Source organism: Ascaphus truei, chromosome 2 (assembly GCF_040206685.1).
Source record: "Ascaphus truei isolate aAscTru1 chromosome 2, aAscTru1.hap1, whole genome shotgun sequence".
Classification (NCBI taxonomy): domain Eukaryota; kingdom Metazoa; phylum Chordata; class Amphibia; order Anura; family Ascaphidae; genus Ascaphus; species Ascaphus truei.
In genome coordinates, this window is record NC_134484.1 from 341,350,305 (window position 1) to 341,377,508 (window position 27,204).

Here is a 27,204-nt window from a genome sequence, read left to right on the forward strand (position 1 = left end):
ATTTTTCTGTCAGATATAGAAAATAGAAAACGGTGTCAACATTTTATCTTACTTCAATATTTATATCTTCAACCCAAATGAGTTTTACATTATAGATTGAGATATTAGTCAGGGCTCATAAGTTAACACGGAAACTCCAAAAAGCAAAGCAGAATTGCAAAGATGTAGGAAAGCTGTGAAAAACGGTCAGATATGCCGCAAACGTGGGACTTTTGATGGGTTCTTTTCATCTTTCTATATAGCAATACATGAGTACATGCTTACAGATGAAGATTGATTGGATAATTGTATATACAAGAAGCAAAGCTTTATACAATGTCTCAACGATGATGCTAGTACAGTATGACCCTACATTTCCTACCTCTGGATCACTGTTAACCAGCACACTTTTTCCTACTAGTGATAGTTTCAAGTCGTTCACTTTTCAATGTTTTTCCCCCAAAATCTCTCACTCTTAAGAGCAGGTAAATGGGATTCAATTAGCAAAAATCAGAATATGTTAGTGCATGTTATTTGTGTTATGACTGAAGAAATCCTAATGATATAAAAATGACTATTGGGAGATGTTTAGTGAAAAACAGATAGGTGCTGTAATTAAGTAGGCACCTCCTTGAACAATGCCATGTGTAATGGATTAAACATGCAGTATAGTAGGTGAGTGATATTATTTTAAAAGATCAAACAAGTATCAAGTACACTAAACACATGTAAATTAGTGATCCAGATTCCCCCCCCCCCCCAATTGTTTTGTTTGAAGAAAATAAAAAACATTATAATTTTTACACAAGAAGCTTAACTGGAAAATGTACTTTGATTAGATCTTTCTAAGGAGGACAGTAACACACGTTGTTACTGCCTGCTATGTGGTTATGTGCTATGTGCTATGTTACTGCATGCTATGTTGTTACCCCTTTAATGCAGCGCTAGCTGTATATTTTTGGTATATCAAACAATTATAAGGGAAGAGGACATTTCAAAACAGGAAAGGTGTTAGTAAACTAAACCTTTTAAAAGACTAATTCATGGAACACCTGAGCATAGGAACTCGAAATAATCAGTTACGGTCGTTTAATCCAAAAGAAAATTCTCATTAAAGTGAAAGTGTGGTAAATGCTCTTTTTAATTTAAATGTATCCTTAACAGCAAGAAGGAAACATTTCATTGCATCATGATTATAACGCCTTTGAAATTAGCAGCCCACCCACCACTGTCATGCGAAAGATATTATGAGGAAGTGAGAAACACAGAAATAGTTGCTGCTGCTTCAAACACAACTTGTATGATCTCTTATGAAAAACTGCATTACTTAAATTTTTCTCCCATGTACGGTACTTGTTACCAAACATAGATAAAATGAATCTCCAAACAACATGATTTGAAATGACAGTCCTACACACAACATATTTTTCCAAGTCTACCCTCTGTATTCAGCTATTTCTTGCACTTTTCATAGAAGCGTACTCCGTGCTGATGAGGGAACACAAGTCACGTATCTTTGATTTATAAGGCCATATGAGATTGCTAATTTCCAAAAGTGAACTATCTACTCATCTGTGGCACATAATTACCATTTTATCTCTTAATTAAGAGCACATTCTGGGTATGAGACCTCTATAGTGACTACCACAGGCGATGTTTCATCACCTCATTGACAAATGGCTTCCAACAGGATTCAACCAATGAATTCCCAATCTCCTTGGCTAAAGGTCATCTTGTTATACTGTTATTATGAGAGCATCTCTGAGATCTTCACGCAGCCAGCTATAAGAGGTGAGAAAGGTGAAGAGGTAATGGCAAAAGGAACGCATATATATCTTTATTTATTTAGTGCTCACAGTGTACTCAACGCTTTATAAAAGAGACAGTAGAAGGAATTATAATACAATAAGTACAACAAAGTCAGACAATAGGAAAGGAAATCCCTGCCCCTGGGAGCTTACAATCTAAGTGAAATGTTGGGAGAGACTGCAGCCAGCGGAAGGAATAAGTGCAGTAGATGGCAGTGTTTGGCCACAATGGTTGGTCGGAGTGACTGTGGTTGTGGGAGAATAGCCATGAGTAAAGGCTATTGAAATGTTTAATTTACTAAGTGAGTTTGAAGGTTTGACTTGTAGGTAGGGAGAGAAGGTACATGATGAATACTGAGTGGGAGGGAGTTCCACAGGTAAGGAGCAGTGAGGGGAAAAGGTTTAAGGTTATAGAGAGCAGTAACGGTGAAAGGGATAGAAAGGAGACGAGCAGGGTCATAACAAGAGATCAAAGCTGATAAGTAGGAAGGAGCAGATGAGTGGAGAGCCTTGAAGGTAAGGAGGAGTAGGTTATCTGAATCTACATGGGAAGCCAAGGGAGGGATTTGAGTAGGAGATGAGCAGAGACTGTTTTGGGAGAAAGTGAAATTATTTTCCCGACAGATTGCAAAGGAGAAAGTTGAGATGCAGGGAGGTCTGTAAGCAGTATGTTATGGTAACACAGACAGTGAGGGTAATTCAGACCATGCCGAGTCTGGTGGTACGAAGTAGCCCTACCGCAATTGCGTGGAGAAGGAAGCACTCACTTCAATATTCAGTATGTGATACCTTTTTTATTTAGACTAACTTAAAACATTTTAGACATAGGAAATGAGTTTGAGGTGGCCTTTAAAATTTATTCAGTCAATCTAAATAAAAAGTCTGATCTAATATTGAAGTACTCACTCACATTTGCCGAATTACAACTGAAATGACACAGCTACCAGAACAAATGTCATTACTAGGAAGCAGAAAAGGAAGACAATCTGCCTCCCTACTTAGCACTGGGCAGGGCAGAATGACAGATATGTTGTAAATTGAAAGTTCTGCAATCAATATCTCAATTCACTGAGCATTAAAATGTACAAATCTACAAATGTGACAGCGATAATTGCTGCATTAACACAGGGAAAGCATTTTTTTTATACTCCCTTTGTGATTATGTGGTATAATACTTAAATGAATTCCAGCTTGTCACCTTAATCCCCTAGAGGATAAAAAAAGCTCTTGTTTTTTCAGAAAACGAGCTTTCCCCGTGACTTAACTATTTCAGTGTGGTACCTTTGCCTATTAACGAATGAGAAAAACATGCACACCCAACATGTGTCCATTGTTATTTTGTATTTATTAATTTATGGACAAAAAAGTGCCTATGGGGTGCCTTTTATTTCCCGTAGTAATGGTGAATATGAAAAACAGGTGTCTAATATGCATATGACAGAGGTATTTTTTTTTAAATTACCTTATGGGTAACACCTCTCTTGTACTTATTAATCCATGATGTTAGATGCTTCCTTTTTTGTATATTACATTATATAAATGACAATGCCTTATAAGTATACAAAGGTAAACATGTGCAATAAGCCTCGCTTTTCAGTTTACAACAAACATAAAAGCACGTGAAGTTTTTTCTTTTTATATTAATACATAAAGAGAAGAGATCTTTTTTCATGTGTAACAAAAAATACAGAAAGTGCAGGAAAATATCTCTTAAAATAAAGTAAAGATAAATACAGTATCAAAGAAGTGCAATCTTTGTATTTGCTTCCTAAATGTATTAAACACTACATTGCGTATGTAACCCCTCATTATCCACAGTCTATATGTGTTATGGCGGGGCCTGAGTCCGTCATCCCTTTGTAGCTCACAATGGGACCAACAGACCAATAAACAAGACAAAATTTGAATATATATTAATTGGTACTTTATGGCCCATCAGCAACCTTAACTCAGAGAGAAACCACTCTCAACTCAACACTACATATACAGTACATACATACATACATACATACATACATACATACATACATACATACATACATAACACAATAAATGAGGACAATGCACTATTGTCCCTTGTATAATCCCAGTGTCCATTGTAGCAACCAAACAGGGCACTAGTAATGTCGGCACGGCGATGGAGCTCTTATCTTATGATGGTGTGCGGTTGCATTGCGGGCCTGTTGTGGGTGAAATATTTGTGAGATGCATGTATACCTCACAAAGGATACTTTAAGTGGTGGGAACACGGCTCTCAACTGTCTGTTATCCGGTCACACTTTAACAGCCCAGTAAGCACATGTGGGCTCTTCTGCTCCTAACCCATTTCTGTTTGTGTGTAGGGAAGTCTCTTTTCAGTTCTCACTCTCTGTGTGTGTAGGCGATGTGTTTCTGTTGCGGTCTATCACTTTCTCACTTTGCCTTGATTGTTAACTACACTACAGTATCACTACAGGTTGATAAATATATCAGTGTCTAAGTACAGTGCAACAGGACTTTTATACCTCCTCAAACACTCATTTAAAAAACACCTGTGCACAAAATTGAGCACACCTAAGATGCATGGTAAATATGTTAATTGTGATCTGTGAAGTATATCAACATATACTCTGTGTCTTTCCATCTCAGGATTGGAGGAATGCCACCTTTAGGTAAAACAGGCTTACCGCCATGTTATTTGAAGTTAACGTAAGGCATTTGTATTTTAACATGCTTTTAAGGCTATGCTAATGAGATAAACGTCCATTATAATTAGCTTTGTGGATATCCCTATGACCAGATGGCAACTTGTGTTATTTACTAAGGGGTTATTGATAACATATATATGTCTTGAGTTGCTTATGTATTTAAAGGCTGCTTTCTGTATGTTTTAGGTTAAACTTTTTTTGTGCCTGGAAAGCATTCCTTTGCAATACATTGTAAGCATCAGGCATCAAAGGGCTTAAATTATTACAATTATTTAATTAATATTTTAGGTTCATTTATGTTCAGCCATAGGGGTTTGAAATAAATCCTCTGACAAAACCCTATGGTGAAAAATGTGATATTTTCATGGAGGTTTTGGCATCAGGAATTTGTATCTATTATTATTTATTTATACTGTATTGCACCACCAATGTAACATGCGCTTTACAGAATTATAATATAGACAGTACAAGGGAGAGAATACACAAAGTAACAAAAGTGTGTTAAACAAAAGGAATTAGGGAGTCCCTGCCCTAAAGAGATTCCAATCTAAATTGAATAAATGGAGACTTACGGGATACAATATGTCAGGAATCGGCGTTCTCCACGCTCCCCACACAGAGCACCCCCTTCCCGCAGGGAGTCCCTGGACACACAAAACAAACCTGCCTTACCGGCCTCCACGGCTCCTCGCCCCTGCCGCCGTCGCGGGATCACTCCCCTTGGTGATTCCTCTGCTCAGCGCCAGGCGCGCCCACACCCTCCTGCATGCACACCTGCACGCACACCTGCACCATCCACTGCCTCGGTTCACGGGCGTACACGAGTTACGGAGCACGCTCAGTCTGCACACTCTTCTTCCCGTCCCCCGGACCTCAGGCTCCACCCCCGCACACTGCATGGGCATACTCAGGTTACCAACAAGACTCACCTGGCCTGTTATGCCTGCACCAATCTGCAGTGTCTCCATGTAGCTCTTCCTGTCCCGCCCCCATTCCTAATTGGACCTTCCTGCTTTATCTAGCTCCTCTCTGCTCTCAGTCTTTGCTCGACATAGTCTCTGTATGGAAGTACTTCTGGATTCTCTCAGTGTTTTCACAGGTTCTGACGCAGCTTGTACGACTACCCCCTCTGGCTCTCGATCTCGGCACTCCTTGGACAATGCTCACTCTGGTAACCCCTTGAACACGGCTTGGACAACGATCTATCTCCACTCTCCACTCCCTGACTTCGGCGAGGCACCCTTCACTCTATCTCTACAACCGGTACCGGCAAGTATTGTCTACCTTACAACACCTGGCCTGGCAACGCTTCATACCACACTCCGGACACGCTCCCTTTGCTGCGGGTGCGTGTATTACCACTTCCCCCTTCAGCTCAGGGGACGGGTCTGGTCTGCGGGCAGCACCGGCGTAACACAATAGGAGCAAGAGAACATATTTGACAGGGCAAGTAAGTGTATCAGGAGTGCACGGAGCTGGTTCAGGACTAAATTAGCTAATTGCTTCACTGAGAAGGTGGGATTTTAGTTTTGATTTTAAGATGGGGAGGGTGGCTAATCCTTGAGGTGGAGAAACTTCCACAGGTAGGAAACCAAAAGGGAAAACTATTTGAGACATGAGTGCTGTAAAGTTAGATGGCGCTAAGAGGATGCAAGCTTCAGCAAAGCTTAAGAGACGAGAAGAAGTACTGTATAGCGGGAGTTTAGAGCTGAGATGTATGAAGGGGGAGAATAATGTAGAGTTTTGAAGGACAGAAGAAGAATGTTATAGTTGATGCTGAGCTTGATGGGGGATGGGGGCATTTAAGGGAATTAAGAAAGAGGTATAGAGACAGATCTAGAAGAGTGAGATAACTGTCGCAGACAATTTGGATAATGTTTATAGTATGGAATTGGGAGGCAAGAAGGCCAGAGTTTCAGGTGAGTTAGGGCCATCCAGTCTGAAATAACAGAGGGACAATCAGGGACTGGGGACTTAATAGCAGGAGTAAGATTATGGGTTTAAAGATACAGCTGTTTGTTGTCTGTGTGGAGGTGGTATTTGAAAACCAAAGGAGCAAATGAAATAACCAATTGAGGGTGTATATAGAGAGAAAATGAGTGGTCCCAAGACAGAGCTTTTTGGCACACCAACAGACAGGCCAACAGGAAAAAAGTAAAAGATGGCAACGGAGACGCTAAAAAAGAACCGCACAAATATTTTGCATGATGATCTTTCAGAATCATTTTGGATTGAACCATCCTGTGTATGTATACAACACTGGAATTTGATGAAACAGAATAAAGAAACATTGTTTTATACTGAGTCCGGTTTTCATTTTACTATAAATGATCAGTATTTGTTATCAAACTAAAATATTTTTGTGCCAGGTCTTTTTAGGTTACAATGTGACATGTCACAAGGCGACTGTGATAAATATAGTAAAAAGAGAATTCTCCTCTTACAGCGACAGAGTGTATCATGCGAGTTAAAGTATGGTAAGCCAGTGCTAAACTGTCACTATTGAATAAAATGATGAAGAGTGAAAGAATGGAAGCACAAGTGACAGTCCTGTGAGGCCATCTACTAAGCAAACACTGATAGACTTCTTTATGCTGTAGAATCTGTAACGTGATTTCAAATAGCATTACATGAGGTCAGAGACCTGTTGACATTGTTTAGCCTTATTTACGCTTTGTTGTCTCTTGGTACTGTAGGTTGAGATTAATTTCTAGTCTACCATATGCATTCAGTTACATGTGAAATGTTACCAGTAATTGTGAAGTCAAAAATCACCAAACCTACCTTAATAGCAACAGTATACTTAAAGCCACAATCCCACATGGGAATTTGTATAGATTTGTTTACATAATTGGAACCAGAGGTTCCCCCTCACCTGGTCCATGCTATTTTCAGCTCCGGTGATCCCCTTGATAATTACCGGTGTACTCACCGATGCACCCTCCTGAGAAAACAATATGGCCACCAAATATTTTGCAAACCTGCAACTAATGTGGCTTCCTATTCACCAGCAAGAGGCGGCCATATTGAAATCTCCATGGGAAATACCGGCACAGAACAAAAAGGAAATATCTGGGAAGCTGGGGGTCCCTGGGATTGGGATTATAATGCATAATGACAATTATTTGCACTACAGATTAGTTTTACACATCTATAGTTTGGAACCCCTGCATGATAAATTCGTATTGGTTACAGGGGCATTACCATACACTGGTAGTTTACAAACAATGATGCAGATGTAGTGAGTTTTATGGTCCCATGCGTCGTGGACCAACAAGCAAACGTCTACGGTGCTAGGGACAGTGTCTGCCGCCATGCAGCTGCAGGGGGTCCAATCTTCTGAATAGGACCCCCTGCAGCATGAATTCTTCGGTGCCATGACTGCCATGGTCGCGTGAATGCTTCTTTTAGCATTGGTATGATCTTCGCAGAAACATTACTGTGCCTTCAACTACTAGACAATGGGCATTGGTAATAGATGCCCTTACTAAGGCAAAAACAGTACAAAATGCAAAAGTACACAGTAAGGATAAAAAAGTACATTTAAAGTACATTTTTATATGGCCTTCTCTGATTAAATCATGTACTGTATACAGATGGGCAAATTTGTGAAAAGCTGAAGACGGATTGGTCACAAAAAATCCAGGCATATACTGTACCGTACATCTGAATCTGCATTGGGATAAGAGAGGGGGAGGCAGGGGGCTACATATACAGAATATCCCCTGAAACTTCTCTTCAAACAATGCATGGAGAGACACTTGTGCTAAAAAAAGAGCACACCTGGGAGATATGCTAATGGCATATGTAAAGTATATTTAAATGACTAACAACCCACACCTTCTAAAAGTTTTCCACAAGGCATAACATGAAAAGTCAGGTCCTAAGGCATCTTGTGGGTTAGCGTGTACTATCCAGTCCAACAGGACCAGAACCCCCAACCTCTGGTATTCAGGTCACCAGCTCTAGCAGTGTGAGCTTAACCAGCTGCTAGGTAGCTTCACTGCCACAGCATGCTTTTGACCTCTACTTATTATTACAAAGTGTTTTACCAGGAAATCGTACATTGAAAGATACCTCTCATTTTCAAGTTTGTCCGGGGCACAGAGTTATGTGGACAATACATTGTTACAGTATATGAACAGAGGTTGTACTGTACAATATATTTATACAGTAGGCATTTCATGTGCTTCTTACTGCTCAGGTCGGGTATTAGTGACATCATCTTTTGTGACCGTTCTTGACGCAATATCAAAGGCTACACCCATAGAAGTAGATGTTTTAAAGTAGTACAGACTAAAACTATGTTTATTTATTATGATTAAAATTGACATTTATTCATTTTAGAAAATATAATACATTTGGCACCTTGGGCATGCAACACATTTCAAATGAATACCCTTTAAAGAGTTCATGCCAAACTTTTTGTAACCACCAATAAATAAAACTGTGAAAAGAAGTATATTTCAGACAGCAAATTATAGTTTCAGCAAGTAATGCTTAACTTTGTACTGTGCACCACATGCTAAATTACATACTACTGTAGGTTTGTCATTAGGTTGTAAATGTCTTCTAGCAGACTAGTGTTTATGTATAAACATAAACATAGTAATTCTAATAACTACTTTATGAAGCATACCAGCACACTTTTCATTCAGTTATTGGTATTGTAAAGTTAAGTGTGTGCTAATTTTAATCCTTAGATGTACAGTAATCCAATGTGTATTTCATATGGTTTTGTCTCATTGAGATTAGTGATCTACAAATGTTTAGCAGGAATTTGTGAACCACGGCAATTTGTTTTAATGGCGATACATTTTGCGGTGTACTGAGAGTTTGCAAGCAATTCACCAAGCATTAAATAAACGTGCATTTTAATTTGATTAAATATAGCACATACACACAATATGTTTTGCTCACTACCGAGTGATATTTAGTTGAAAGCTCACAAAATAGCAAAATATAAAACATTTCACAATATTACTAGCCCTTATCAATGCGTTTCACAAAAATGCAAAATATAACATACTCCAACATTTGTGATACTGCATTTTGGATAATTTCGCACATCTCTAGTTGAGATATTGGCTAGAACACTGTACAGTGGCGGCCGCCTTAACCTCCTGCGGCCGTTTCTGCGCGAATTTTAAAACCGCGGGCGGATGCAGTGTTTGATGCGGCATGTCCCGGCATTTAAAGCCGCGGCCGCGTGCATTGTACAGTATTAGCGCTGTGCTTATTTAATTGTAGGTACACAAGCAAGCTATTTACACAAGGTATTTAATTGTAAGTTTAATTAGAGGTACACAAGCAAGCTACTGTAACATTATGGGCGGCGGGCGTGCAACTTTATGGGCGGCGTGCTGCATACAATCTTTCACTGATAACTACAGTACTATTGGCGCTGTCTCGGCATGAATGCGGCATGAACGCGGTGAAGCGCGTGGCATTCGGAAAAATAAATACCCAAACATACCGGAGATGTTGGAGAATAAAAGGGGCCGTGACAGTATACTACATCACGGCAGTTGACAGGGGGTAGAAAGCCAGGACAACTGTCCTGGGCCAGGAGGTAGAGAATTAAGTGATTCCCCTTTACTAGCTACGTGAAGAAGAGGATTAAATGCCTCCAGATGTAAATGCCTTATGTAGAGCAACACTTTGGAAATCAGAATCAAGAAAGTATTCATACAGTATATCCAAAGTGATTCAGGATTGAAAAAATATTTTATTATTTGTAATCTATTTATAGTAGTAATCATTTTAAACACTTTTTTTTAAATAACGAAGGTGCATAACTCTGTATATTAAAGCCCATATGTACTAAATGGTCATAGCATACTGTACTTTATGTTCCATTTATATGATTGGACCTGTGTCCTAATGCTTAGCAACTTTTAGTAAATATGAACACGTGTGTGTGATCTATCAGAGTAACCTACTGTAGCTGCAGTGAGTTTGGAATTTTCAATTAGTTTAATAAATGTGAACATATCTGACAGACTGAGACTTCCCTCTTAGTATAGACAATGGTTTCAAAGAAACATTAAGGGGCCTGCTGTACTGTATGTACTAAGATCATATTTTAATTTTTTTGTGCATTGAAATGTTCGTGCTAAAAAGTAGTACAAACCTTCATAAAATGTGTGTCTTGTGTATTGTGTAAAGGCTTCATACATATAACGCATAATGCATTTTTTTAAATGAATTTTTAAGCATTGCATCATGTTGAATACATAATTTATACAATTAAAATTAAAACAGTATTATGTGTATTTTTTTTTATTTATAACTAGTGTCAGTATATCACTTATTAGTGTAATATTATTTATAATAGCCATACTGGGAAAAGAATACATTTTGTTGAACTGTATACTGAAACATCAGTGCTGCGTCAAATACATTTTGGTTGATACAAATCCACTTAATTATGCACTAATACTATTAACAGACTTTTTAATTAAACTTAGCTGATGATTTTGAAAACTTTTCTACTTTTTGTGGGCTCACTATAACCTTATTTCTAGTATAACTTTCTTTGCACTTGTACATAGGTGCACACAAGTGAAATTTCATATAGGATTTCTGTATGCCATTTATGCAAAAAAGCTGTTTGTGACGCTTAGGGACACATGCCCCTTTTAGTTTTCAGTTTTGTATATTCAGATCTAGCTTTATTGTTCTCTATGCCACTGCATAGCATGAGAATGAGCCTCACACAGGCGTTAGCAGGGGATCTGGTGTCAGCCGGTCATCAATGTAATTTCACATAACTTTCAGCTTTCCATAGATAATAGGAAGATGCAAGGCCATATTTACTAAGCCGTCTTCTGCCACATGGCACCTTCTGGTGTTGGAAGATGTCTTATGTCAGAAAACGGATTAGGCAACAATGTTACTAAATTATTTAGCAGGATAGATACTTCTGTCACTGGGGATTCTACACTTATACAGAAACGTTTACATGAAATTGTTATGTTAACATTATACCATTTTAAATAGGCCTTTTGCTGTAATGAGATGGTCCTTCTCAAAGACCAAGTCATACATGACATCTTAATCAGAGGTTCCTGCCCCCTGTGTTATCACAGCTCCTCTGGCACTATCAAATAATCGCTCTCCTGTGCACTCACGCCATCACTTCCTCCTTCCGGTAATGTAAATCCAAGAGGAGGGTCCTGCAAATGCCCCCTAGAAAAATCTGATGAGGTACTGTGTAGGTCTTAATGGTCCCCAGTGTGCCACCTATTATGGCGTATGCTGTACGTCTACAAGGCACCGAAGGTGTTAAGAACTAGTGACAGTTGTACAGCAAAAATAGGGACACTAAACATAGAAACACACAGAGGACAACTATGAAGTCCATTACATGTTTCATTTATTATAAATAGTTCATAAATAATTGACATTTACAGACATGTCTGAGGCAAGTTGTACAAGTGTATATGTATATCTGACGTAGACAACACCATTTAAGCCAAAGTTTGTAAGGTGCATTTTTTGCCAAATCTAGTGGAAATATCTGGCTTTGCATTATTTGCACTGTGAAAGAACAAACATCATTTGGACAAATTTTTTCAGGGTCGCACACATTTTCTTAAACATCGGGAGAAGTACAGTATGCGCACACTGAACTACTGTAGGACATGCTCACCTCGCCTCTTCTCCTATATTATAACCTTAACATACAGATGTACTGTAACCACCATTATTGCACTTGTTAATGCACAATAAAGTGCTTTTGCTGGTGTTAGTTTTAACGCGTTATCACGTGATTTGCATTCAAATACAATGGCGCCACGTGCGATTTTCTTACTTTTGTGTCCTCCCCCTTGATAACGAGTGCAATAACCTTTACTATATCTGTATTTACTATGTATTTTCAGAAGGCACCTTTATTGAATATATTTCTGAAAGGTTTTAAAAGATTTATGTTGCAAGATAAAAAAAAAATGTTTGCACATATTTCAATTGCCATTGAATTGCAAATACTGACCAACTGTGCTACAGTCTAGCAAAACAGCAAAGGTCCCCTGTAATCATTAGTAACGCTAAATTTGCTTAGGTACTCAGAGCGAGAAAATTTTGCATGCAGGCATAATTACTATGAACTGTCCAAATTATTAAGTAGCCCTTCTCACATTGGATCAGCTAGAGACCCCTTTGATATCCCAGATCATTTTAATGAGTCACGCCAGATGTTTGCCTGAGGATGAGATCGTTCAAATGAAGCCACTGTTCTGTGAAAGGACATACATACAGTTTGTATGTAACAATTGCATATTATTTCAAAAGGTGTTAATTGACGATACATTAGCTGAGCCCTTTTGGTTCAATTATTGAATGTTTAATGCTGTTTATTAAAAAGATCTCTATTCAATCTGATACTACTGCATATATTATCGCTATATATAGCTTATACCTGTATATAGCTTACCTGCACTTTAATCTTTATCCAGACATCTGAACCAACGATACCATATAAAAAATAACTTAAGAGTTTTACTTGAAAAACATTTTCCATAAACGAGATATTTACCTGCTACAGTATCTGGGCGTATACCTGGCTAAAGTTGAAAGCAGGGTAAACTCCTAAATCATATGACCCCCGGATGCGTTTTGCAGAGTTGGCTGCTTCTCCAGTGGGATCTTGAGTAAAAAATGGCCAGTTCTATTTCAATGCTAAATTAGTCACAAATTACAAAAAAATGAAAATGATAGTGCCAATAATAACTATGCTATTTAAAAGGAGCAATCCTCTTTCAATAACAAAAATATGAATTATAAAAATGTTTCTTTATTCCTTGCCATATATAGTATATAATCCGCACAGTTTTGTTGTGCACAGCAGCACTAGTTAGTGTTGGCATCTACCAAAACTTTTATTAAAACTGCTTTTTTGGATACTTAGAAATAGAGATGGGTGAATGCGCCAAAACCCGTTTCCCTGATTTTTGCTGAGGTTACCCCCAAAATCCGTTTTGTGGTGTAAAATCCGCAAATGGATTTGGGCGCTTTTAATACAACCCATGGCCGGATTTGTAGAATCCAATTCCTGGATTCAACCATCCGTTGGCGGATTCTTAAGAAGATTGGATTTTATAAATCCATGCACGGGTTGAGGAATCTGCAGAGTGAATTGCTAATAATAATAATAATAATAATAATAAAAGATTTGCAAAACATGAATCACCCTTTTTGAAATTGATCCAAAAAAATCCGTGGAACAAAGGAACTGGCCAATCAGCTGGGGATCCAAATTCACCTCTCTCTACTTATAACTGCATATGGTGTTGAAAAGAAATATAAAGGTAGCATAGAGTTCTGAGAAATCTGACTAGTAGAGTTTCTGTACCAGCATCATTTAATATGCTACTTTACAAAATGTAAACAAAGTATTACAAACAACTGCTTAGGATTGCAGTAAACTTCCCAGAGTGCTACAGTATATATATTGTGCCTTTTTATAAACTAAAGTCCTCTGTCTTTGTCACACTCCAGATCAGTGCTGCTCAACTCCAATCCTCCAGACCCCCCCCAACAGGTCAGGTTTTAAGGATAGTCCTGCTTCAGCACAGGTGGTGCAGTCTTCGACTGAGCCACTGATTGAGCCATCTGTGCTGAAGCTGGGATATCCTGAAAACCTGACCTGTTGGGGGGTTTGAGCACTGGAGTTGAGCGCCCCTGTTCTATAGCTATAGCTTTCGGAAGAGAAAAACTGCTTCAACACATACAGTATACCTGTTCACATCCAATAAAGGCATTTGGCATAATTCGTTGGCAAAAGGCACTAACAGCAGCAATTATGTGTCCCCTCTCCATAACGTACAGTGTGGGTGCATTTTTCAAAATCATGGAAAGTGTATTTGGATACACTTAATATCTTACTAATCTTTCGGTTTTAGTCATCCTTACAGTAAATGGGAAACACATGGTCAGTAACAGGAGCTCCCTGAGGTAACAAGTTTAAAGGAGGTCAGCAGTGCACTGATTTAAAAACAAAGATAAGATCTCTAGAACAGAGCAGATAAGAAAAGGCCATTGAATTTCTTCTGCACGGGCTGCTTTAAGTAAGATCAATACAAGGGAAATAACTGATGTTGAGGTACAATACATGTATACTGTATCAACCCATTATAAAGATACAAAACCATCCATTGCATAGTTTTTATAACATAAAGCTACCCATGTAGGATCTTGGTTCAAAGTAAGACATTTTATATTATTGCTATTATGATGGCAAAAGACCTAAGAAAATATTGTGGTCTCTGGATTTAAAGTTCTTAGTTTGGAATAACTATTACAGATTAATTCCCCCTTAATGCATTTAACGAGCCCCTATTTAATATGCTGTGAAGACATCTCCCGTGCTCTTGAGGATTTAAGCTCCATTCATTTGCTCAGCTGTTAATTGTGTTATTATTTTTACGGTCTTATCAATGGTGTTGGGTCTGTTACTATTTTCTACATCTGCAGCACATAAATACATTTTTAAGTTGTAAGCATACCGGGTGTGTGTGTGTGTCTGTATCTCTAGTCTTTGTTGCTATATCACATTTAGTCAATATAAGGGCAGCCTATTTTCATTACATTTCTAAGCTGATTTTGCGGCCTCATTACATTAACTTTTTCACTGCCAGATTAGGCACCTCTGGCAGTTATCTGAGATTTTTCTGTAGTTTTAAGTCACTGATAAATATATGTAAACCTGAATTCTCTTACAAACCGTTACATATCTAATGCTGCCTTACTAGACATAATAAAAAGTAAGTGTATCCTTTTGTGGAAATGGTTGCAATAAAAATTAATCACACCGTTGTTCTGCTTATGTTTCTCCAATGTATGCATTTATTAGCAGATAGTTTCTACATTTCAGAATTATGATCAAATTGATGAGGTTTTTTTATATGCCTTATCAGATTGTGATCACATCAGTCAGGACACACAACCTATTTACAGTATATCAGGTGTAGAACACTCTCAGGGAATCATTTGGGGGGCGCAGATGTCAGTGACCAAGTGAATATGCAAACGCAGATTATATATATATATATATATATATAAAAAATATATATGAGAGAGAGAGAGAGAGAGAGAGAGAGAGAGAGAGAGAGAGAGAGAGAGAGAGATCTCCCTGTGCTCGACTTCCCTGCTACAGTGTCCCTCCCTTCACCTGACAAGGAGCTTTATCTGTCCTAGTTCCCTCAGATTACTGTTTTACTTCTTTTTGATATGTACTGTAGCTAATCATGTTTCCCTTTCTTCCCTTGTGTTTTCTCCCATTTTAACCTACACTGAGGTCTTACAGTAGATATCTTTTATTTGAATTCGAGACCTAGCATCCACTTAGTGTCATTTACAGTAGCATCAGGCTGCCTATATAGTCTGTTTTCTGCATATTAGCAATTAAAGGGCTTTTAGGGAATTATTCCCATTGTGATATAACTGTTTTATTAATGTATTATTATTATAAAAATTGTGCATTTTTATAATGATCATTTGTATTTTGTTATGAAGTTGAGGCAAGGCACTGTGTTATAAAGTGTACAGGTACATGTCACATACTGTTTCCTATGCACCAATGGGAAGATGGGAAGATGGCAAGTCCTTTTACATACAAGTAAGAACTGTCCACAATAGAACTCCTGACGTAGCTTGTGAGCGAAATGCGTTGAGTCTGAGTCCACTGGTGCCTTGGAGAGATGCTGCCACACATCCCAACAATACTGAAGCCTCCGAGATCGTAAGAGGTGGAGACGGCGGGAAGCAAGTCACAAGGGATGCTGTGTAGCAGACTGTACATATGCGCATGCGCAGAAATGGAAGTGCCAACATGTGCATGCGCAGAAATGCCCAGCACAGGCTGTACATGTGCACTAGCGGCCGGAGCCGCCTGCACATGCGCAGAAGCGGCCGGAGCTGCCGGCACATGCGCAGAAGCGGCCGGAGCTGCCTGCACATGCACAGAAGCAGTCACCTCATGCATGCGCAGGAAAAAAAAAAAAGAGCCAGGAGGGGGGTAGCCGGGAATCACAGTTTTAAAGACTCCAGCTACAGCAGCGGCGACGATGCCGTGCTTAGCACCCAATGGTAGTTTCAACAATGAACACTACCATTGGCCACCAGGGTTTGGTGACGGACACACGTGTGCACAAATCGCGCGCATGTCGCGTAGCGGTTTTGTGTGCTCTAGCCCTTAGTCCCTAACTATACGTGGGAGAACTAACCTCTTTCCCCACTCTACCGAGTGTACCTGCCGCAGCTCCCCTTGCAGTCTCTCACAGGGGTGTGTGTGTATGTGTCTGTCTTCAGATCAGCACAGTAGCAGCGTCTCTCACTCTTTCACTCTCAACAGTATGTATCTGGCAGCATTGGCAGCCTCTGTACTCACTTCCTGACTATTCAGAGCAGGCTGATTAGCTTCAGCTGCACTGGCTACTAAAATTAGCTGTTTGAGAGCTGCAAAGTCTCATAGCTGCCCTATTCTAGCCCCTAGAGGCCAGTGATAATATCATATTTATAATATCACTATAATATCACTATATATATATATATATATATATATATATATATATATATATATATATATGAGAAAACGGTCACTGGCACTCCAATTACAATAGGTATAGGTGCGGTGCTAAGCCCATAAGAATGAGTAGTGATTACTTTACCACCAGCAAAGGTGATAAAAATGAAGACAGCACTCAGCAGTAAAGTCCAAAAGTAACTGTGTTAAACAAAAAAAGAATCACACATATCCAACGTTTCGATCCTCACAATGGGATCCTCATACCCCCCTGAGAAAGATCCCATTGTGAGGATCGAAACGTTGGATGTGTGATTCTTTTTTTGTTTAACACAGTTACTTTTGGACTTTACTGCTGAGTGCTGCTGAGTGCTTTACTGCTGGTGGTAAAGTATTCACTATATATATATATGTATGGGTGTGTGTGTGTGTGTGTGTGTATGTATGTATTATACATATACACACTGTGAGCAGGGTTGCCACCTCTCTGGGTTTGTCACAGAGACTCCGGGTCTCGGGTACTTAATTCTGGGCTATGGGTTTAGCCCGTCAATCTCTGTGTGGTGTTCGGTGGTGGCTGTGGTAGTGGCGGTGTGCGGTGTGCCGTGGCTGTGTATTTTCTGTTATTCGTGTGCAATTCCCCATCCAACTGCAGTGAACATAGCCGCACGGTGTCAAATGACACCGCCTTGCCATGGCAAAAGGACGCGATGTGACGTCATGTTCACTGCAGTTGGAGGGGGAGTTGCAGCAGGATGTCGGGAGACACCGCCACACCACGCCACCAAGAAAGGGAATTTTTTTTCTCCTGGTTGGCCATCAGCTAAAGCTGGCACCCCTGACCGTGAGAGAAAGTGTGGATGAAAGATGTATAGAGCCTGCTTTGATAACATTCTAACTCTCCTCACGAAGAATGAGAAGCCCAGGGGAGGCTCTGCAGGTGAAGCCAGCCGTAGATCACATAGGTCTAATTAACAGGGTTTAAAAAGGCCAGGCGGGGCCAGTTCTCCCTCTGTCCCCTATTCCGGCGAAGAGAGTTGGACGCTACAAACAGGCAGTTGTAGAAGGGCCACAATCTTATTGCAATGTCATTGAGGATACATTTAAATATTTAAAAAATACTATATTTCAACAGTTTGCAAAGCATTATAACATCTGCACCATATATATTGGCATTACCTTATTTTAAAGGTGAGTTTCGGTATGACAAATAGCCCTTTGTTCATGCTAATTTCATTCTAGATGCTTTAGCAACTGAGAGTCCAAGGGCCACATCAAGGCCCCTCACAGTTGAACTTGTTGAAGAGCCCTCTTCTAAATAGTCAAGAGAAGAATGCTTGCCACCGGTTTGCTTTAAATGTCATTTTACACGGAGCATGAATACAAGTGAGAGCTTATTGTACAGTAGTTTCACTGCTTCAAAAGAAGAGGTAGAGGACAGACCTTTGCTTTCTGACTTTCCCCCGTGACAATTTGTAGAGATTACTGCTGTGGCAAGATCATATTTAGCTGCATGAGCAAATGAGTCCTGCTGTAACTGAATCATCCCTGCAAATATCTCGGTGCCGAGTCTGTAATCTGAAGATTAAAGCGTCACATAGTGATCTCTCAGAATGTGTTGTTTTCCAGCCAGAGGAGCATGCTGTCACTGGAGATAACACAAAAAACATTAACCGAGTGAACTAAAAAGAAGCTATTGCAAAAAGCATACCGTACATAGACAAATGAAATTAAAAAAAAGGTCTTTCCTTGAAATTTTCATAGCAATTAGAGAATCCCCCCACCCAACTAAAATTAATTGAAAAAAAAATATTCTAAATCATATACCGTATACTGTAATTGTGAGATATCGTAAAAGGTAGAATTGTAAACATAACGTTTTGCTTGGAACGACTTAAAAGTCTAACGTCAAGATGCATGTGCACCAATGGCCTTTTTGTGTTGTAATGAGAGTGATCTTCATTTTCTATAACACTCACATGTTTCCAGAGATCAGTCCTGAGATCCAGTTCTGCTTAGTAGTAAGTAGTAGTAGTAAAACCTTTATTTTATTCCATCAACAAAAAAGAGATCCAGGGAAAAATTCCCCAGTAGCCTTATTGCCCCGATTGTAGGGAAACTTGCAGTCCTATCGGTCACATTAACATTTTAGTCTATGCAACCCCTCTGCCAGATGATGGATTGGAATAATTTTTTTTTTTTTAACAATGACTTTTTTAGGACTGATCTCACGAAACATCGGAGTACCAAGTCATTTTGTACTATTGTTTTACATACAGGTTACAAGTGGAGCTGCCGCCATTTCTGGCATCACAGAATATTGTTTTTTTTTTTAATATATAATTTAATTACATTTTTTATATCTATATAGCCTTCATTGGTTTGTATGATCTAATCTGTTTAGAGATTTTTTTTAATTTGAACATGTCTCTTTAATCGTCAGCTTATCAGGGAACTTTGCTCCGAAAAAAAGGTGTTTGGTAGAGAGACACTTAGCACATACATATATTGTATAGTGTATTGGGATGCACCAATTTCTGCATCACTGGACATTATTTTGCTCCACTTCTTGTGAGCCAATGAAGCCATCAGACCTTATTTGGCCTACGCAAAAACAAGAACCTTGCATCAACTGTAAAAGTTACACGGATGTTTCTTCGATTTGACACATGCTACAATAATTAAGAAATAATTGAACGCCTGCACATGTCATTAATAACATTTGCTGAAAAGTATTAAATGCATTTATATACATTTATATGCAACACATCTTGTTGTTTTTGTTTTTTTATTCCAATACATTTTTTCATATACCGGTATTATCACATTCTTTAATATCTACTGTGACAAGTACAGTATCATGTTCAGTATCTAATAAACACTCTTTTGGCAAAGGCTAATTTAACGAGACAATTCTACTTTTGCTGCTTTTTTTTAAATAATAATTACGGTATGTACAATTATAGTGTATGGAACAATGAAATAAAAATGATCATATTAAATACTGTATACATTGGTTTGCATTTTTTATTTCAAGAGGGATACAGCATTCATATAGTATTGATGTACCTAGTGCTTAGTCTCATGTGGGATGAGATGATTATATATAAACTACTTTGGAGCACAAAACAAAACATGAATGTCTTTGCAATTTCGTCAGTGTAATATTTCAAACCTTTTCTAGGAAATCGTTTGCTTCCAAGAAAACAATGGAAATCTATTATGTTTTTTTTTTCTCCAGTGAAATTATAAATGAACTATGGTTTACTGTATGTTGCTTTCTTTAGAACATATTTATAAGCTATTGGTGTTTTTCATCATCCATATGTCAGGTTGACAATCAGTTGCCGTTTTGAATGTATCCCATGTAGTTTGCCAACAGCAATGTGGCTTTAGAAACAATATGATTCAAGATCTTAAACGCATGAGAAAATCATTGTGACTCATCCAAACGCTATCGTAAAATTTGTACAAAATTGCTGATAGAATGCTCAGAAATAAATATTTTTTTTTAACATTTTGCAGGTTTCTTTTCCTTTCTCTAAATTACACTAAAGATTCTACTTACTGAACACTATGTCTATGTATCAAGCTCCAAAAGTGGCTGTATTAGGATTAAGTTACCGCTTAACAATTATTTTTATTCAATATACACCGTTTTCAGAATCAGTATATTGCGCTATTTTGCAATTGTAATATGTTAAGCCTTTAAGGACTATGATAATGCTTTTAATCTGTTATATCAATATATTGCTTTATTTTATCCATCCTTTCACACATGATTCAATATTAAAATAAACATATTTTTATTAAGACACTTGTCTTGTTTATGGATGGTTGATAAAAGTATTTCAACTCCTCGTACACTCCTAGCTTCTCTTTATACCTCATACTTATCAATGGAAAAAGACTCAATAAGATTTCAACAACGTCATTGATGCCAATGCCTCCATTGGATAGTGTCCCCTAAACTTGTTGGACAGTAATAAATTGTTTAGAATGCTTCCATTTTTGTACCACATCAGAGTCCTGAAAACCGTGACTGTCCTGGCTAAACCGGGATATCTGGACACGTTACCCACGTAACCCAGACATTGAAACATTACAGAGATACTGACACACCCTACAGAGGTAATTATCTCCGATAGCAGGAAATCCCGGAGCTGACATTAATGGGGTTCAGCTTCAGAGACCCCCTGTTCAATTCAGTATTAAAAATAAATACATAAATAAAGTACAAACCCCACAGTAAACATTAAACATACATTTAAAATAAATATTAATTCGGAAACCCATTGATCAGCACTGTGGATACCTAGGCCCTCAATTTGGGCCTAGATTGCCAATGTGGCAACAATGGTATATTACTTACACCATTCATTACCTCAGTGACAATCTGTCAAGGCAATGAAGAAGTTAACTCCTCCTGCTACCATCACAGGAAGCCTAACCACCCTCCACCGGGCAACTACCCCAATAACCAAACCCTTCTACCCCAACAAAAGTACCCCCCTTCCCCATACAGACATAATTTTTAATGCACTATGAGCGTCATGCGCTGTGTTTTTTGTATTTTCTGTCTGTCTAATTAGGGGGTACCTGAGCCATCCCTGGTGCCACAGCTGCAGACGCTCCAATATCTATTTGATTTTATAAGGTCACATTTTATATATTTATCACATATCATCACTTCACATTTGCATTGCTTGTAGTTGTGCACCTATTTCACTTCTTTCCACAGTAATGGTCAATAGCCGTATTAGCCAAATTTGGCTAAAAGTGTTTTTGCCCATTCAGAAGCATAACAAATATACATAAAATACACAGAGTACAATAAAATAAAAATACAAACACTTGTCATTTAATCCATTGATTGTCAATGTGGCTACCTATGCCAAGTACCAATTAAATGTGAAATCTCCTGCAAAATGTGTTCCTTAAATTGCATTGGCTTCTTTAATCGACCATTGGCTGATTCAATCATACAGTGTTGGATAGACTAGTATTTGTTTTACTCATTCAACATTCTTTCTAAAGAGTTCTCGATTTCCTGACTGCACATAAAATAAAGCAACATTTTAAAAAGTCCTCCACCAAAAGAAAAACTTTACTATAATTCTGTTAATCGTAATTACAGTGTGCATGTCAAAAAACACTTAAATGAAGAAATTGAATCGTTAAGAGCATATGAGGGGGATAATTATTTAAAAAATTGTAAAAGAAGGTGAAATCTTAACCTCACATCATGAAATCAGACTACATTTTTAATCTTTAATCCTTTATGCTTTTAAAGTCTCTGGTTAAAGCTACTTAGATATCAAAAGTGTATCAATTAAAAACACATTTTTAAAAGTGAACATGATGTTCACAATAGCAGAATCTACTATGGTAGTGACATTAGCATTCAGCATTTCTACAGAAGCATTTATTAGGCCAAGAGCACCATGTAATTATGCCTCGTAAAACCTTGTGATTAGAACATTTTTAAAATGCATACTGAAGAAAACAGCAACCACTAAACTAGCATATCTGACAATCTAAGGCGACTTATCGGAAGAAATGGGTGTAATTATAACTGCTCACAATGTTCCCTAGTGCATCTTATCGCATCATTATTATGCTCAATTAAAACCACACTATCCGTGTTGTCCAAACAAAAACCTCATAAAATAGGAATGATTACTAAGAGATTTAAACTAACAGAACAAAAGTTGATAAATTAAAAATAAAATAAATTGAAATGTATCATATTTTAGGGACTGATGGATACATTTAAGGGATAATTGGTTTCGCCAATAAAAATACTTCTATGAAGGAAAAAACTTTATATATCTTTGTGAGACTAACAGCATTCTAGTCTTCAGATTTTGCCCAAACATTCTCACTGTAAAATACATATTTCGGCAATAGGGAAATGTAATGTGCACAACCATATCCATATTTGGAGGTAAATATGGGATCCTTAAAGCAGAATTATCAAGAAAGATTGTGCACATGGGTCTTTTTGGAGGTCTCTTCTAACCTGTTATAAAGATTACTCTTAAAGCCACCTCTAAAGTCTGTTTTATAAATAGAGATGTTTAATAGCTTTACAAATGTAGGTCCCAAAGCCCAACTGGTAAAAGAACAACAAGTATTATGAAATATGCAATGTGAACATGCTGACCAATTACTTAAAATAGTCACCCAGTCTCCTTTCCTCTCCACATCATTGCTGCCTTCTAGTCCTGACATGGAGTAGGTATGGGAAAAGCTCATACATGGGAGATGCATATATGTACTGGATGCAGACTATGTGTGCAGAGCCACCAACAGAAATCATGGGGCCCAGGACAAATGAAAGGAGTAGCCCCCCACCCCCAAACCCATAGCGCACCTACCACTGAATTTTTTTTTTAGCGCGCAACTTTTACTTAACTGATTTCTTCTTATTGGAATACGGAAAAAAACATTACAATGCAATCTGTTTATTTTTATATTTTCAACAAAAGACAGGTGACTGACTGACTTTGACTCGGTGGGTGAATGACTGCCTGGGTGGGTGGGTGAGTGACTGGGTGGGTGACTGGGTGGGTGGGTGACTGAATCGGTGGGTGACAGTGACTGGGTGGGTGGGTGACAGTGACTGGGTGGGTGAGTGACTGGGTGAGTGACTAGGTGGGTGAGTGACTGGGTGGGTGAGTGACTGGGTGGGTGAGTGATGTGGGTGGGTGGGTGGGTGACTGAGTGGGTGGGTGACAAAGTAATGGGGTGGGTGGGTGACTGGGTTGGTTGGGTAACTGGGTGGGTGACTTTGACTGGGTTGACTGGGTGGGTAGGTGGGTGGGTGACTGGGTCGTTGGGTGACTGGGTGGGTGACTGGGTGAGTGGATTTTTTTTTTTTATATATATATATTTTTTTAAATAACGGGCCTGGCCATGCAGGGGGCCTGGGCGAGCAGGCCCCCTGACTCACAGGGCCTGGGACGCCAACCCCGGCAGACCCCCCCCCTGTTGGCGGCCCTGTATGTGTGCATGACATTGTTCCCCCAGGCAACACAACAAATAACCTTACAATGCAGAATACCAAAGAGTTTCTATAGTATGGAATTGCAATATTGGTGAAGAATATTCCACCATAACATACCAAAAGGGTCAACAAAGCCTACTACCATATACAAAGTAGAAAGTATTTTCATAATAATTATGGTTTACATGTTGGTATTGCTGCTCTGCTGTGTAATAAACACTGGCTCCTTCATTGCTCCCTCCATCCACAGATAAAAAGCTCAGTAAGGAGAGGCTCTCCTCTGCTTCTGATTACTGTTGGCTTTGAACTTGGATCCATGGATAATGGTTATTATACTCTTCTCTTAACAAATTAAAGCAGAGGTGTGTAATTAATGTGGCAATATTCGTATGAATCGGCGTATATGCAGTTTATGACCATACAGATGTAGCAGACGTTATCACCCCCATTGACGTGCGCTAACAAACAAAATAATGCTTTATATACTGTAGCACGTGTTAACCATTGTTTTTACAGCGCTACGGTGAGAAAATACACCAGCGTAAACCCAACGCAATGCATTAACAGGTGCAATAACGTCTGCTATATAACAAAAAAATACAATATAACACAATACTGTAGATACTCTATTTTTTATTATGGGCTATTTATAGACTCATACTGTATCTACAGTAAGCGAGGAGATTATGCTGCCACAATGCCAAATCAGAAGTGATCAAATTGAAGCCCCCACAAAAAAATATATTTATTGGAAATTGAAAAAACACTGGAGGGCCACACAATCAGCGCCCATAATTCTGACTATTTCAGTCTGCTGTTATAGTTGTACAGTTTTTTAGTGTACACAGTATGGTATTGTGACCGACATAGATCCTTGAATTTATTTAGGAGATACTTGCACTGGATATTTAAGGAAAGTAACTGAGTATGGGAACATGGTTGCTGAAAACTACAATACGCACATTTGGTCCAGTTTCCATCTCAACCTAAGTAACTACAGTCAAAAAGTGCATTAATAACAATGTAGAAAACAGATTTACATCCTGCTCCAGTACTGGTAAAGTTAATGAGGGCAATAAGGGGAAAGAAGAAGGTAAGAATGTGTTACAATTTTGTGCAAGAGAAGAAAAATGACAACGTGTTATTATAACATTTTCAAATTTGTTATGATTATATTGAGTCCGAGTGGGAGTATAGGGAGTTAGTGGGTTATTCATTAAACTGGGATAGTGCTGACTGGGGCACTGTAGTACAAAAAAATACAATTGACTTTCATCATATCTACAGTATAAAACATCCTCCAAACATTTTATATTGAAATTAAAAACTGACACCTAGTTAATGACTTTGAATAAATTACATTGTCACATATTAATTATGTTCTCCATATTCATTAAGTACAAATTCTCCTAACATTCCTAACTTTGTACTGTACGACCAATGTATTATATGAGGACTGCATAGTACTGTAATCTTCTCTCTTAAGTAAGGAACAAGATTTGAAGACAACAATAATGAAGTTATTGCAGTCAACAAAATTCCAGCTCTACATTAGGGAAAATGAGGAATATCATTAGTTACCCTAATGAGAATATTTTTCTTGACTCACTGCTTCTGACTAACAAGCAGATGTAATCATCAATGAAACTACATCTGTTCTGCTTCTACTCATACGTATCAAGTACATTTTGACTCTCAGTTACTTGAATGATTGGCAGGTAAAATGGCATACATCATACTGCATAAGTCAGCGGTGTGCAAAATGGGGGGAGAAGGATTCTTTTGGGGGGCGAGGGCGGTTTCAGAGGCCCCCACTCTTCCCCGAGGCATTTAAATTAATTAATAAATTGCCGGGGGATCACGTGAGGGCTCTGCCACTCACTTACCGGGGTTCAGACGCGTAGCTGTGACGTGTTGTCATGGCAACGCGTCATCAAATGATGTCGCAGTGTCATGCGGAGTGACGTCACTCGTCCATCTCCATGGTAACAGGGTGATGTGAAGTCAGGTGACCCGTCTCGTCATTTATATATATAGATATAGTCAAATGAAGCAGCAGGCACTCCTATAGGCACGCTTGTAAAGCAATTGCCTGTCCCACATAGATAATGTAAGTATACAATACCGTTCCGAAGAGACGTAATAAGAGACAGCACTCAAAAGAAATACAGGCATATCCCGCATTAACATACGCAATGGGACCGGAGCATGTATGTAAAGCGAAAATGTACTTAAAGTGAAGCACTACCTTTTCCCCCACTTATCGATGCATGTACTGTACGGCAATCGTCATATACGTGCATAACTGATGTAAATAACACATGTGTAACAGGCTCTATAGTCTCTCCGCTTGCGCACAGCTTCGGTACAGGTAGGGAGCCGGTATTGCTGTTCAGGATGTGCTGACAGGCGCATGCGTGAGCTGCCGTTTGCCTATTGGGCGATATGTACTTACTCGCGAGTGTACTTAAAGTGAGTGTACTTAAAGCGGGGTATGCCTGTATGGTAACACAGGTATATTCAGTGAATAAGGAGTAACATCAAAGACCAACGTTGGTCTTTGATGTTACCCCTTATTCATGGAATACACCTGTGTTACCATATTTCTTTTGAGTGCTGTCTCTTATTACCTCTCTTCGGAACGGTATCATCTGTCCGTCTGTCTGTCTGTTGGTCTCTCTCTATCTATCTATATCTGTATATATCAAGTGCTTGAATTAGGGGATCCCCAGAGATGTATCGCTGCACTTATGGATTTCCTAGGAAAAAGAGGGACCCAGAGGCTATTTGCTATATTTGCCAAGCAAGTATACTTTTCCTGTGGACAATATATGGTTGCCTTGGCTAATCTCTCTGTGGCAGCTAACAGAAAACTGCGATGCCATTGAGAGATTTTGTCTCGGATTTCGATTATTTTTCTATTGTATCGGCAGATGCTACTATGGATATCTTGAGAACCATAGTTACCGACAATAGGTTCTGAGATTCGGTTTCAGGGGTCCTCCCCTGGTCAGGACCACCAACAGCATTCCCGGGGCCCAGTACTGAAGTCTTGACCTGGGCCTCGGGTTGTTGAGCATAGGGGAGTCGAGTGCACGCAGCCTGTTGAATGCAAAGGGTGAGACCAGTTTATACATTGTAAACCTGGCAAAAGGAAGGGACCACAAAGCTCAGTTAAGTGACTTACAGTGACAT

At 38.9% G+C, this 27,204-nt stretch overlaps 1 protein-coding gene across 1 annotated transcript in view; it reads right to left on the reverse strand.

The window, feature by feature from the left end:
- Window positions 1-27,204, reverse strand: part of CNTNAP2 (contactin associated protein 2) — a 1,988,831-nt gene that overhangs the window by 1,430,806 nt on the left and 530,821 nt on the right. Inside the window, exon 2 of the mRNA XM_075586746.1 lies at window positions 1-6. This exon is cut by the window's left edge and continues 105 nt beyond it. Within this exon, the coding sequence (XP_075442861.1) occupies window positions 1-6 (6 nt within the window). The remainder of the gene's footprint in view (window positions 7-27,204) is intronic.